Below are 15,046 nucleotides of genomic sequence, written 5' to 3'. Positions count from 1 at the left end.
TGCTCACAGCAGGATGAGGATGGTCAAGAAGTTTGCCTTAGTAACAAGCACTCAGGTGATTCGTATGATCAGAAAAGTTTGGGTTAGTAGGACCATACAACAGCTTCATGCATCAAAGCTGAGGTTCAGCAAGGAAATTTGAAGGATTAGTTTTATAGGAAGCAACTAAAAAGATGCCTAGAATTATATGCATGAAATGATTCACTCATGGGGAAAGAAATTGGGAGTGGGGGTGGGATGGGGAGCTACTACTACCAACACGTGATAATCTTGGCCATTCCTAATAAATGGTGTTATTCATTCATCAAACATTGCCCACCAGAGGTCAGGCCACTGGCTGAATCAGGAAAGCCCTGTGGCATATGTCAGGAGGTTGGGCATAGGAGTCAAGAGAGAATGCTATACGTTGTTGAATTAAGTTTAAGCCTGAGGATACCTCTGTGCTTGAGGCTTTACATGGCAGACTGAAATCTGGCTTGGTACACAGGTTAACTGAAGTTCTATCTTAGAAGTATGCTCTTGCAACACGTGGCTGAGTCTTAGGCAATCACAGCAGTTTAATTTCAACTGATTGGCCGCCAGCTGGTTCAAGTGAGGAAAAACACTGAGTAAGCTGTCACTGTTGTTTTCTGTCCATAATGTCATCTGAGCACTTTGCAGGCCCAGAGTTCTTTAAACCTGTTCTGGTCTTGAGTGAGGGCTGCCCAATTCTAAAACTGAGAATGAAAGTCAATTAAGATCTTTAAACTAAATTTGTTGTAATGTTGTCTTTTGACAACATTATTGTAGTCAAATTTCCTGCTCCATTAGCATTTTCTCTAGTCATATTGAATGATTTCCCCTTTCTCTACCCACATGCTCTTCTACTCCTCTGTGCCTTTGTTCAAGCTGCTCCCTCTGGCTGGAAAGCCTTTCTCTTTTTTTTTCCTCTCCCAATGTCTTCTGAAGGTCATATTCCTTCATTTTTGTTCCATGCAATCCTTGAAATCCTCTGTCAAATGACTGACTCTGCTTTTTGTCATTGTCTCTGTGCATGTCTTCTGCCTTCCTCATCTCCCTTGCAACCTAGGGAGATCATTTCTCCATCAGCTCTTTCTGCCTCAGCATCCAGTGTGAGGCCTGTTATAGAATAGACAGCTGATAGATAAATGGCTACTTTGCTTTCCTTCACGTAGATAGTATATACTGCTTTAGTGGCTCCTCAGAAGCCAGATTATAGCTGCCTCAAATGTTTTAAAAAATAAGATGGCATATAAACGGTAAAAAAAATATGATGATGATACTGAATTCTCTGACATCTAAAGGTGATAAGGGCAGCCTGATTAAAATGAGCTGAAACAACAACCATTAACATGTTATCCACATTAAAACACTGCCATAAAACACAACCAAAACAAAAAGGGGATTCTCAGGGAAAATATTTACAGTTAAACATTTTCCAAACCATGGGATAGGGACTTCAGCAAGACTGGGGGTTGGGTGTTATATCAAGGGGTCCAATACCCCATCTGTATACCAGGCATTGTTTTTAGACTAAATAAAGGATTCATATGTATAAGTAATTATTTAAAAAATGAATGTGGCTTATAAAATGCAGCTTTATTTAAATGTGTTACTAAACTTTTTGTTACTTTTCTGTTTCTGGGTAGATAGGAGGTAAACTCATACTTTTAAAAATTGGGAATGAATTCTTTTGGCAAATGAGGTAACTAGGATCCAGTTAGCTTATGACTTCTAAGTTTTACTGTGTCTTCTGTTTCACAGCATATCCACTGTAGTGGCACTAAAGCCTGTAGAGCTTTTTAAAATTCCACTTACTTGATGAAGTACAGCTAAATAACTGTAAATTGTGGACACCAGGCAGGGTGTCTGCTTTGTTTCCAGTGCTGGGTGATGCTCTTGGGTTTTTTCCTATCAATTTTTGAGATGGGCAGTATATTTCTATGCTGAAATAAGGTCTGGACTTTTATAAAAGTTCTCTACAGCAGTTTTACCATATATTTTTAGATTTTAGTAGCTAGGAAAAATTTCAACAAGAAAACTGAAGTTTCCCCCACTGATACGGTTTGGCTGGGTCCCCACCCAAATCTCATCTTGAATTCCCATGTGTTGTGGGAGGGACTCGATGGGAGGTGATTGAATCATGGGGGCAGGTCTTTCTTGTGCTGTTCTTTTGATAGTGAATAAGTCTCACAAAATCTGATGGTTTTAAAAAAAGTTTCCCTGCACAAGCTCTCTTCTCTTGTCTGCTGCCATGTGAGATGTGCCTTTTGCCTTCTGCCATGATTGTGAGGCCTCCCCAGCCATGTGGAACTGTAAGTCCAATAAACTTCTTTCTTTTGTAAATTGCCCAGTTTTGGGTATGTCTTTATCAGCAGCATAAAAATGGACTAATACAGTAAATTGGTACCAGTAGAGTAGTGGGGCACTGCTGAAAAGATACCCAAAAATGTGGAAGTGACTTTGGAATTGGATAACAGGCAGAGGTTGGAACAGTTTGGAGGGCTCAGAAGATAGGAGCATGTGGGAAAGTTTGGAACTTCCTAGATACTTGTTGAATAACTTTGACCAAAATGCTGATAATGATATGGACAATGAAATCCAGGCTGAGGTGGTCTCAGACGGAGATGAGGAACTTGTTGGGAACTGGAGCAAAGGTGACTTGTTATGTTTTATCAAAGAGACTGGCAGCATTTTGCCTGCCCTAGAGATTTGTGGAACTTTGAATTTGAGAGAGATGATTTAGGGTATTTGGCTAAGCAGCAAAGCATTCAAGAGATGACATGGGTGCTGTTAAAGGCATTCAGTTCTAAAAGGGAAACAGCATAGATGTTCAGAAAATTTGCAGCCTGACAATGCAGTGAGAAAGAAAATCCCATTTTCTGAGGAGAAATTCAAGCCAGGTGTAGAAATTTGCCTAAGTAATGAGGAGCCAAATGTTAATCCCCAAGACAATGGAGAAAATGTCTCCAAATCATGTCAGAGACCTTTGCAGCAGCCCTTCTTATCATAGGCCCAGAGATTTAGGAGGAAAATATAGTTTTGTGGGCCAGGCCCAGGGTCCCTCTGCTGTGTGTAGTCTAAGGACTTGGTGCCCTTTGTCTTAGTTGCTCCAGCTGTGACTAAAAGAGGCCAAAGTACAGCTTGGGCTATTACTTCAGAGGTTGGAAGCCCCAAGCCTTGGCAGCTTCCATGTGGTGTTGAGCCTGTGGGTGCACAGAAGTCAACAGTTGAGGTTTGGGAACCTCCACCTAGATTTCAGAGGATATATGGAAACACCTGGATGCCCAGGCACAAGTTTGCTGCAGGGGTGGGGATCTCATGGAGAACCTCTGCTAGGGCAGTGTGGGAGGGAAATGTGGGGTCAGAGCCCCCAAACAGAGTCCCTACTGGGGCACCACCTAGTGGAGCTGTGAGAAGAGGGCCACTGTCCTCCAGACCCCAGAATGGTAGATCAACCAATGGCTTGCACTGTGCGCCTGAGAAAGCTGCAGACACTCAATGCCAGCCCATGAAAGCAACTGGGAGGGTGTCTGGACCCTGCAAAGCCACAGGAGCAGAGCTGCCCAAGACCATGAGAACCCACCTCTTGCATCAGCATGACCTGGATGTGAGACATGGAGTCAAATGAGATCATTTTGGAGCGTTAAGATTTGACTGCTCTGCTGGATTTTGGACTTGCATGGGGCCTGTAGCCCCTTTGTTTTGGTCAAGTCCTCCCATTTGGAATGACTGTATTTACCCAATGCCTGAACCCCCATTGTATCTAGGAAGTAACTAACTTGCTTTTGATTTTACAGGCCCCAGGTGGAAGGGACTTCCCTTGTCTCAGATGAGACTTTGGACTGTGGACTTTTGGGTTAATGCTGACTTAAGACTTTGGGGGACTGTTGGGAAGGCATGATTTGTTTTGAAATGTGAGGACATGAGATTTGTGAAGGGCCAGGGACAGAATGATATGGTTTGGCTGTGTCCCCACCCAGATCTCGTCTTGAATTCCTATGTGTTGTGGGAGGGACCTGGTGAGAAGGGAATGAATCATGAGGGCAAGTCTTTCCTGTACTGTTCTCATGATAGTGAATAAATCTCACAAAATTCGATGGTTTTAAAAATTGGAATTTCCCTGCACAAGCTCTCTTCTCTTGTCTGTTGCCATGTGAGATGTGCCTTTCACCTTCTACCATGATTGTGAGGCCTCCCCAGTCACATGGAACTGTACGTCCAATAAACCTCTTTGTTTTGTAAATTGTCCAGTCTCGGGTATGTCTTTATCAGTAGTGATTAAATGGACTAATAATACACCCACTCAACCCCAAATCTTGTGAAGAACAAAACTGTAAACTTTTAATTTTGCCAAACTAGAGCATTTAATAAAATAGCCATTTATTATCAGCATCAGCTCTCAAATACATTGTAACACTAAAATGAGGGCACACCATCTCCAAATAAGACGATCTTTAAATGAGCTTTTATAGAAAACTCACTATGCTGTCCTTTTTGGTCATTTTTCCTTGGACTAATGATAACTTTGGCCTGAGCTGGCTAGGCTTCCAATTATGAATGGCTATTCTAGTGAGAAGGAATGAGATGGGGGAAGAATATCAAGTTGACCTGAAGGCTATGCTGTTTCTTTCTGCTCCAGTGATGCCTTCTAGCTCTAAATCCTTCAATTTTTCAACTGCCATCTCTCTTATTAAATGAGTTTAATAATAAAAGATAACCTGAGATCCATGGAGCACTGGGTACCATGCTGAAAATGTTCGTCAGACCATGATGCTGCTGATCCCTGTGCTCATGACTTTATGGGTAAATTAACATTGAACTTTGAAAATGAAGATGACTGATTTTGGGAGGGAGATGACCCTATATCAAATTGTTAATGTCATAGAACATGGATTTAGTTGCTTATGAAAATATAAAAACATGTATTTAAACTGTTGAGTGACAATTTTAAAACCAACACTCAAATATTATTTTTTTCACATACAGAGAACTCATTATGAAAATGTTTTTGTATCTTAACTGGAGTTTGTGATAATCTAGATTGTTCACAATGACTGTGACACCTTGTCCTATTTCTTAGCATCTTTTTCGTATTTTCCATCTATCCCTGAAACTAATGTCCTGCATTTTTTATGAGGACCTCAGGAATCTGTAACTAAGCACCATGGAACTCCAAAATGCTTTTGGTCCTGGAAAGGATAAGACCTTGATCCTGGCTCTTTAGCATGAATTACTCACTATCCTTAATCTCAACAGATTTGTGAAAAGACACAAAAAGTAATGAGGACCAAAAAAAAAAAAATTCTTTCACTGTTATATTGCTTCATATGACATCATTTCATTATCTTCCTTCTTTATTTTTAAAAAAGATTTATTAAGTGAGCAGGAAAATACATGGTTGAACAAATGGAAACTACAGGCTGTGCCCTTTACAAGACTGAGTGAAACAACAGATTAATCAGAAGGCATGTGTCAGTTTTCTACAATAAAACTTCATGCAACATTCGGTGGAGCTGAATATATACAGATGTTAGAGGCTTCCCAGAGAGGCAGAATTGTTGTCGTTGGAAGATTGTTAAGACCCAAATGTCATTAGGCTGTCTTCAAGCTGCATTTGGCAGGAGGATACTTTCACTGTTTACTTCTTGTTTCAGAAAAAAGAATTGTCATGGTTTTTTAAACATTTAGACTAGAAAACAAAATTCAGAATCTCAACCACATCCAATAACTGCATTTATTGCAATGCCAATAGCTTAAAATGGATCATTATTTGTAAAAATGTAAGAGTTTTGAAATACTGCTTTTCTCATGGTTCTATATGACAGCCCCTCTTACAATCCTGCAACTTGGCCTGTTAAGATGATTCATGGAGCAAGAAAGTATAGCCAGGGTCATAGCCCGGTGTCTTCCATCCACAATAGCCTTCCAGGAAAGAAAATCTATAGGGTTTTCTATTTTCTATGTGATATCAAACCTATGCTTTTATGATATAAACTTTGGAGACAGTGTTTTTTTTTTTTTTATTTTTGAAACTGAAATGAATCATATAGTTTTTTATCCTTTAAAAAATTCCAAAGCTCTGTTATTATTTTCTTTCATTCTTTCATCCAACAAATATTTACTGAGTGACTACTGTTTGCCAAGCATTCTTCAAAGCACTGGAGATGGACCAGTAAGCAAAGTATATGGTTATAAGTACTATGAAAGGCAATGAAGCAGAAAATGAGTGGGGGAACGAGAAGTTATTTGACACAGGTCTGTGACAGTAAAGGAATATTTGTACAGAGACCTGAAGGAAGGGAGGGAGTCAGCTATGTAGGCATCTGGGGGAAGTTTTGAGACTGACAGCAAGGGCAAAGACTCTGAGACAGAACATGCTTTGAGGGTGTTCTGGGTGAAGCAAGGAGGCCAGTGTGACTTTAGCAAAGTGACAAAAGAATTAGTAGATGAGGTCAGAGAAGTGGCAGTGGCAGCCGAGGTGGGGCCAAAAGTAGGACAGATTATCACAATACCCTTATAGACCACTGTAAGGATGTTGACACTGCAGGTGAGATGGGACGGTATTAAGGGACTTTAGCAGAAAAGTGGCATAACCTGGTATATGTTTTAACATCATCATCTCAGGCAAGAAGTGGCTTGGACCCAGAGTGGATTGTGGGTATATTCTGAAACTAGGGAAAACAGGATTTAAAAACAAATGGATTCGATGTGGTATGTGAAAGCGAAAAGTAAAGGATAACAATATTTTCTGGTGTGAAGGAATGGAGCTGCCATTTACTGGCACAGAGAGGATTGCAATGGGAGTTCAGTAGTACCCCTTATCTGAGGGGGAGTTTGAAGACCCAGTCTGGATGCCAGAAACTGGATAATACTGAACCCTATACATAGTATTTTTTTCCTATCTATACATACTTCTGATAAAGTTTAATATATAAATTAGGCACAGTACTCTTGTACTTTGGGGCCATTATTAAGTAAAATAAGGGTTACTTGAACACACGCACTGTGATACCATGACAGTCTATCTGATAACCAAGATGGCTACAAAGTGACTGAGGGGAAGGTGGTGTTTACAGCATGGATATGCTGGACAAAGGGATGATTTGTGTCCTGAGTGGGATGTAGCAGGATGGAGCAAGATTGCATTACACTACTCAGAACGGTGCACAATTTATAACTTAGGGATTATTTCTGGAATTTTCAATTTAATATTTTTAGATTGCAGATAATTGCAGGTAACTGAAACCAAGGAAAATGAAACCATGACTAAGACAGGACTACTGTGTATTGATGGGTGAACGTGTCAAGTTTTAGATGCCAATGACACATCCAAATGAAGGTACTTCATAGGAAATCAGACATACTTTTATGCCAGATTTATTTGGCATTCAGGAAAGAGGTTGGGTCTGGAGATTAAAATGTGGGTGTTGTAAGTATATAGTTTTTAAAGCCCCAAGACTGGGAGAGATCACTTAGAGGGGGATGCCCAGGACTGGGGCATTCAAAGAAGTCAGCCAAGGAGATTGAGAAGCAGTGGCCAGGAAGGTGAGAGAACAGGAGAAAGATGTCCCAGAGCATTTCAAGAAGGAAGTAATTATTAACTGTGTCAAAGACTGCAGATAACTCAAGCAGCATGAAGCCAGAGACCTAACCATTGCAACTGAAAGCATGGAGGTCACTGGTGTCCTTAGCAAGAGCCGCTGTGGTAGAGATGAAAGCCTGATTTGAGTTGGTTCAAAAGACCAAGGGAGGAGAGTAATTTAGGACAGTAAGTATACACAGTTCCCCCTAGAGAGTTTTTCTGTGAAGAGAAGCAGATAAATAAGATAGTAGTTATGTTACTGAAACACTAGGTTTGGTCTAGATTCTGCTGCTTGCCAGACAGAAAGCCAATCACTGAGATGACAAGTATTGCCAAGGAAGTAGGCTTTGTTTTGGTTGGGTGCTGCGGCCAAGGAGATGGGAGCTCACTCTCAAATCCATCTCCCTGGCTGACCAAAACTAGGCATTTATATAGCAGGGAAGAAATGTAACAATGTGTAAGAAAACAGGAACTAGGGAGGGGCAAGAGGGCATCTGGTGCTGTGATCTGATGAGTTCTAGTTCTTTGATAATTTTTTGAGAGGACTAAAGGAAAACAAATACAAGTTTCAAGCTTTAACAGCAAAAACAACTGTCTATGGGACTATTGGGCCATTTCAGTTAGAGAGGGTAATGGGGCCAAGGAGGGTGTTTAAGACTGGAGATACTGCAGCATACAGAACATAGCGAGATACACTGCAGAATACAGTGAAATTCAGAATACAGTGAAATAGGATAGAATAGGGGATGCAGAAGAGAGGATTCGGTTTCTGGGGCAATTATCTTTATTTGGTGAGGTTGAATGGGATGTACTTAGAGCGAATGAGAATTGTCTGCTTTCACTTAAGGAGCTGATGTAGTAATTAATAATGATAAGTTTCACTGGTCAAGATCAGGGAACTGAGAAGCCAGGGTATTTGTAGGACTCTCAAGTGAGTATTGAAATATTCAAGAATGATGACAGGGTGGTGGTAAAGAGAGCAACAATGAGCCAAAAGCTAAAATTCTTGAGCAATGAGAAGGAGTAAAATAGGGTAATGTAGGGACTTGAGAGGCTAATGTCAACAGCTTCAAAACAGTGAGTGTTCAGGAGGAGGAAGGGAGAACAGTCTGGAAGTGGCAATGAGGAACAAGGAGGCATCCTACTATTAATGTTTTATTATTCATATTTTGACAAAGATAGCATATTATATTCCAGGGCATGGTAGTGACCGTGTGGGAAAACCTATTTTTAATGACTGCTTGGAATAACTGTAGAAAGTACTTTCTCAATGATTTTTGTATGCAAGAAAAAAAAATACCCGAAAGTAACCAAACGTTTCAGACTGGAAAATATGCCAGGAAGATTTTCTTCTCTCATTCTCAGGTGAGGTTACAATCCAGTTTTAGCAAATTTTTGACAATTTAAAATACTTTTGAAAACTGGAGATTTAAAAAATGTAAACAATTGTAGGCACAGCAAAATCGTAGTTTCCCTTTCTGATATTACACATTTGGCATCTTTCTACGGTTATATTAACATAAATAAATGTTCAAAAATAGTTTTACAACATTCAATTTAAAAAACTCATTCAAGTTGTAATCTTTTGTTTCCTGCTGTCACCTGACATTTGAAATTTTGATTCAGGGTAATGTCCAAGGTTTCTTAAACATACCATAGTTAAGTATTACTATTCCTTAACATTTACCCAAGGGAAAGAGATAAGGGAAAGGGGTAGCTGGGCATGATATTTACGATGTACAAATAATGATCCATTGCCAGAAATGAAAACTCACCTTTCCACCAGCATTTGTTCAGCCTCAGTAGTGCAATGCAACTTGGTGCTGATAGAAATAAACCATTAAAACCAAACCCTATCATGCAAGGAGTGAGTTTAAAGATATGTACATGAACTCAAAAATCTATAAACTTTTGGACATTTTTAACTGTATTTTCTACTTTTCACCCAAACATTCGTCATCATGGACTCAGAAGAGTCCAAGATTTTGATCTAGATTTAAAAAAACTCAAATATATTACTCAGGGATTTTTGTTTAAAAATGCGTCTGTGGGGATTTTTATTTTGGTATATCCTAGCACTTCCTGGAATGGTAGGTCTAGAAGAATAAAGTCCAAAGCACAGGATTATGACCTCACACTGTTTAATGCTAAGCACATTGTTGAATATTCTAGTTATCTATGGAAGAATTCCCAGAATAATGGTGTAGAAATAAAAACAACCTAGAAAATGTTTGGTAGAAATATACAAATTGTCAGTTTTGAACTTGCAAAGTCTCAAGAGGTTTTCTTCTTTGCTGGGACTCCTGAGAAGTGATCAATTTTACACCCAATTTATTTAAGATCCATGAAAGGACAGCTTACTTTAGCGTTCCTGATATATAGTGACCAAGGAGAAAATATAGTGGCATTTATGAGAAATATTAGCAGGTAAATTAAATCAAATTTAGACTTCTGGATTTTAGATTTATGTTACAACTTTGTAGTCTCAGGGGAGGTCAGTTTTTGGTTGGTTGGTTATGTTTTTGCTTGATTTGGTTAGATTTAAATTTTTGAAGAATGAACTAAAAGGTAACTAACAAGTTAGGGACTGTTGAAATGATCAGAACATGGTATCAGTGGTGATTCTGGAATATAAAGAGCATAGTAGGGTCATTCAGAATTGTTATCAGCATGCCGTGGATTTTCTCATGTTTTTCTGCAGTAGGTTAAAATTAAAGTTTTATCAGTAACTATCTTCTTTCTTAAAAATAATGTAGCACATCTTACATCTTAAAGCAATCAGCACAAATGCAAGTGATGCTTGTTCAAGCAGACTTTCAAAGACAGCACACACTGTTAACACAAAGAGCTCTTCCACGTTTCAAGAATACAGTGACGGGAACTGGTACACAAAATAGTAGGGAAAGCATTTTTTTTTTTTTAAACTTTGTGGAATGTGAGACTTTAGCCACTTCCTTTTCTGGCAGTGGATAAAACCAAAATGGTCCTGGCTTGAATTTCACATCTTTCTAATCTACTGGACAGGAGGGACCAGAGACACCGATTACCAATGAGTCACAAGAACAGACAAAAAATTGTTAGTAGGTTTTGACAACCAGGAACTAAGGTGTTTTTAAAAAACATGTACTTGATGCAAAGTATATTAGGAGTGCACCATAGAAAACAATGTCGAAGTGTTAGAAAAATGGAGCCCCTGTCCAGGTGGCCTTGTGAGATTTCACCCATAACTTAATATACCCTGTTTAATAAAAATAGTAGTTCTAGGTCTTCTTGAAGGATTGTTTAGAAGTCTCCAAGAAAAATAATGAGATCTAAACTAGAGCTGTTTGATTTTTATGTGGAACTTAGTGAAAGCTGTCTTCATTATTGTGTATGTATTGTGTGGTATGACAGTGGTCTGGCTGGAACTGGCAGGGGGAAGAGCCTCCTTATTTGAAGGAACTTCGCAGGGCATCCATTCCTGCCACGACTGGATCCAGGAATCCATGCTACAGTATCCTTGAGTGGCCCCCAGGAATGATGGTCACCTGTCAGACCCCAGACCCAGACTATGGTGTGGGCAGGCTCAGTAGATTTTACTGGATGATTATTAATTTAGAGCTGTAAGAACTGGCAGATCTATTGAAACTTACTCTGAGGGGAGGGCTCAGTTTCTCCAGTTTCTCTTTGTAGGAAAATAAAAATAAAATAAGCCAATTTCTAGAGACAAAATCACCTATAAAAAGATCAAAATGAAAGTTTTTTTTGTTGTTGAGATGCTGTAAAAATGGATGAAAAGCAACCATTCCTCCCCTACCCCCAAAAAGAATTAAGGCTATTCAAAATGTTTGGCTGAGACACAAGGGCACCATTCTGATATAGTGTGCATGTTCTAGGCCTCCTTATGTCAGGGCTGGGGTCTGTCTTGCTGGAGGGAACTTTATTTTTGAAGATAAAAGCTTCAATGAATTCTTTAAATATCTATCTTTTAAAGAGCACGGATTTCCGGGGGGCCCTTTTAAATTTGGATTTGCCTTGTACTCAGTGTAAAATATTAGTACAAAAATATAAAAGGCATGGCTTGATGTTTAACGTCTGTGTTTTATTGTTGGCACCAGAAAAGCTCATGTTCTATGTTATGTCACTGTACATACTGTAAACAAGACTGCATTAATATTGTTTTCTTATGATTTGTTTCAATGAATCTAGATTTTAAAAAATACATTCACAAACTACCTTATGTTTAAACACAATGATTCCCTTTTATTTCTTAACTGTACCCAAAATCCCATAATAAAAAAATCATTTAAAGCTGTGTGTTTCAAACTTATCACTTAGAAATAAAAACAAACAAAACATAAAAACAAAGATCAGTTTGCAACATAATTTAAAGAAGCTTCTGGTTTAAAATACCACAGCAGCAATATAAAGAGCTGGTGGCAATCACATTTGGGAATGAAATCGAAATCAATATATTTTGTCCACATCAGCATCCAATTACAGTAGTTGTGAAATTCAATCCAAAAAGTTATTGCTGAATTTGTGGCATGAAATTTGAGAAGACAGTATTGTTCAGCAGCACAACCACAGCAGTAAAAATGAGAACAGGAGGATTTCATTGCTTTTGAGAGCTAAAGGGACCATGAGGAGGATATCTTGCTGAGTGCCTGAAGATAATCCTCGGTTACATTCCTGCATATTAACTGCTTTAAATAAATGCAAATAACAACCACCTTTTCAGGAGGGGAATAATGTAATACAGAAAGTAGAATGTTTCCCCTTCTCTTCCCCACCTTGCCCGAACCACTAGATTGAAATGACTCAATTCAATTTTCCTAATGGGTATTTTGTTCTCATTAATAGTACATCAGCTGCTTGTGTATTTAGGCAAAATCATAGTTTGTTTTTTTTTTTTTTTTGATCCATTTACAGTAATTATTTTCTCCAGAAACAAGCCACATTAGTTTTTGTCACTGGATTTCCCCCACCTCCAATTTTGTAAGAAGAAAAATTTGGTCAACTACTGTTTTGTTTTAAAATTGTTAAATGCACCTGAGATTGCCAGTTGAGCTCTCTATATGTCTCCTGGAGATAACACTGCTGTGATGAACAGTGAAACAAAAACAAACAAAACGAGGTAGGTTAAAACAGGAAGCGCAACACAGATATTGTTTGCAACACCTTGATACCACAGGCGGCCATGCTTGTAGCTTTGGAAAAAAAAACCCCAGTCACGTAGAAGTTCAAATCATTTGAGTAAGAGTTTATAAGGACACAAGTCAACCTGAACTAAATACATACATATTTCTGCACAAATGTTGTTTACCATATGTTGGGTAATTTGAAGGAAGGTAAAGTGATTAGGGTCTCAAAATTTTGTCCAAAGCCTTGCTTTCAAGTTCTCTAAAATTGGAGCCAATGATGCCTCCTGTATCTGAGGCAGGCTTAGGAGTCTAGTCCCTTCTCTCACCCACCCAGGGAGAACGCAGGCAGCTCAGAAACATTTATTATTAATTTTTTCAGTCACAGTTTTCATCTTGACAAAGTGGCACCCTCAGGAGAGCGCTGGGAATGTTGAGAGCCTGAATATCATCCACTCCCCAATTCCCAGAAACAACTCAACAAAGTCTCAGTCCTAATGAAGCCCAAACCAAGTGACCTCTTAGCCGGGGGGGCTTTGTGCATTTTAAAAAAGAATATGTAAGCTTGTTTCCCAGAAGCTCTTTCTGTCTGACCCCATCTGTCATCCCATCTTTTGCCCTGATCTGTTGCATAATAGCTGAGGGAAAGTTGTGTTAGAGAATCCCTCAATCGCTAGGCCAGCTCAACTCAATGGCATTAGTATCCTATTCAACACACTCTATTCTGTAAAGGGCCATATAAAAATATGGCCTGTCAGATTCACAAAAGTGGTAGTTGACTTTATTAGACTAGTAGTTTTAAGGCTAGTAGTTTAGCCATTTAAAATCTATTTCCCAAAAGAGGGGAAAACTAGTATTTTTCTTCTCTTAAAAATTCATTAGCCAGTTGCTATCAAAAAGCAACCTTTTGGGTTGGTGAAGGCAAGAGAGTTCTTAAATTACCTCACTATGTAGTTATGGCCTTCAGCGTAAGGAGATAAGGTACATTTATTGTGCTGTCTGTCATCACTGGAAATTGGAAATTTTACAGCATACCATATACTTAAAACTAGTAGGCAGACAGAATTAAAAACAGACTCATCTTCTCAGTATGCATTCTTTCCCCATTCTTACAGAGTAAAGGGGTAAAGAAAAAAGGTAAAAACCTGAAAACCCACCATAACACAGTTTAATCATTAAGAGCACACAATATTTGTTTCTATCCCTAACTCTGAAGGGCACATGGTCCATCTTTGTCCACAGACAAGGCAGCATTCTTGGGGATCTCCTGGAAATTCCTGCCACCTTTTTCTCTCCTTCTCAACCAGGCTGCAACATTGAAAGATGGACTGTATTGGGAAGGGTGGAGGGAGAGGAAAAGGGGAAAGCAATATGTTCAACCAAGCCTTCTGATTCTGCCTCTAGACTGGCATAAGTCCACATGAGTTATGTTCTTTTAAATTAGAAATAACGCCATGAAGATAAGTGCCAAGTGCTCTTCTGTTACCAGTTCATCATGGAATTTCTGTTGAGGGTCATGAAAAACACTTGGCTACTTCCTCCAGATCGCACGGATGCAAAAAATACCTGTTTGAAATTAAAAAGAAGTTAGTTCAACTGCATGGTCTTTTCCCCTCTTTTCTTCAACCGTCCATCCATTTTTCTCTCACATGTCCTATCCTTGCCATGTGTCAGGTCTTAAGACTCAATGGCCTGTGTTTATAAAGTCCCTTTGGATATCGTGCATCCTACGTAAAAACTCCTGCCTTTATTCCTATGGTTGTTGTTATTCCTTATTGTGGTATTGGTCTCCAGACATGCTGAAGGGGCTGTATCTTCATTTGTAACATCTCTTTGGGTGTTCACTTTTTAAAAGGCAGTTTCATGCTAGGATAACGTGCTGAATTTCTGGACTAGGACCCAACAGGTTCTTTGTTAATTTCTAGAAAGGCACAGAAGCTTCCCTTCTCTCACCCATAAATGACAAGAAAGAAGACTTCAGGAAGGAAGGGAATTCCTTCAAATTCTCAAAGTCAAGGGGGAGTTTTAGGCCTACTATTATACAATTTCAGATTTTAATTTTTAAAATTTAAGATAAAAACATTAAATACTGTGGTCAGGGCAAGGTATTTCATGCCTACTCATTTTGGCATTTCAAGAGTTAACGCTTGGTTTCTCTGCTGATGGTGGCATATCCCAGGGCAAATGAGATCATAGCATTAACAAGTAGAACCACAGTCCATTAGGTCTGAGTCTGTTAAGTCATTTTATCAAACAACTGACAAACGTGACAAAAATTTGGGTTACTGCTTGCTTGAGCTGAATGTTAAATGTAAAAGAACCACTGTCCCAGGAAAGTAAT

At 39.1% G+C, this 15,046-nt stretch overlaps 1 protein-coding gene across 6 annotated transcripts in view; it reads right to left on the bottom strand.

The window, feature by feature from the left end:
* Positions 1-11,599: 11,599 nt before the first annotated feature.
* TNIK (TRAF2 and NCK interacting kinase) overlaps positions 11,600-15,046 on the bottom strand; it is a 402,893-nt gene continuing 399,446 nt past the window's right edge. For all 6 annotated transcript variants that reach the window (XM_030929436.1, XM_030929450.1, XM_010360215.2 and 3 more), the window contains one exon: positions 11,600-14,271. In XM_030929436.1, the coding sequence (XP_030785296.1) occupies positions 14,188-14,271 (84 nt within the window). In that variant the 3' untranslated portion in view covers positions 11,600-14,187. The remainder of the gene's footprint in view (positions 14,272-15,046) is intronic.

Source organism: Rhinopithecus roxellana, chromosome 1 (assembly GCF_007565055.1).
Source record: "Rhinopithecus roxellana isolate Shanxi Qingling chromosome 1, ASM756505v1, whole genome shotgun sequence".
NCBI classification, from domain to species: Eukaryota; Metazoa; Chordata; class Mammalia; order Primates; family Cercopithecidae; genus Rhinopithecus; species Rhinopithecus roxellana.
Note: the sequence above shows the minus strand (reverse complement) of the source record. Positions and strands in the feature narration are given on the sequence as shown.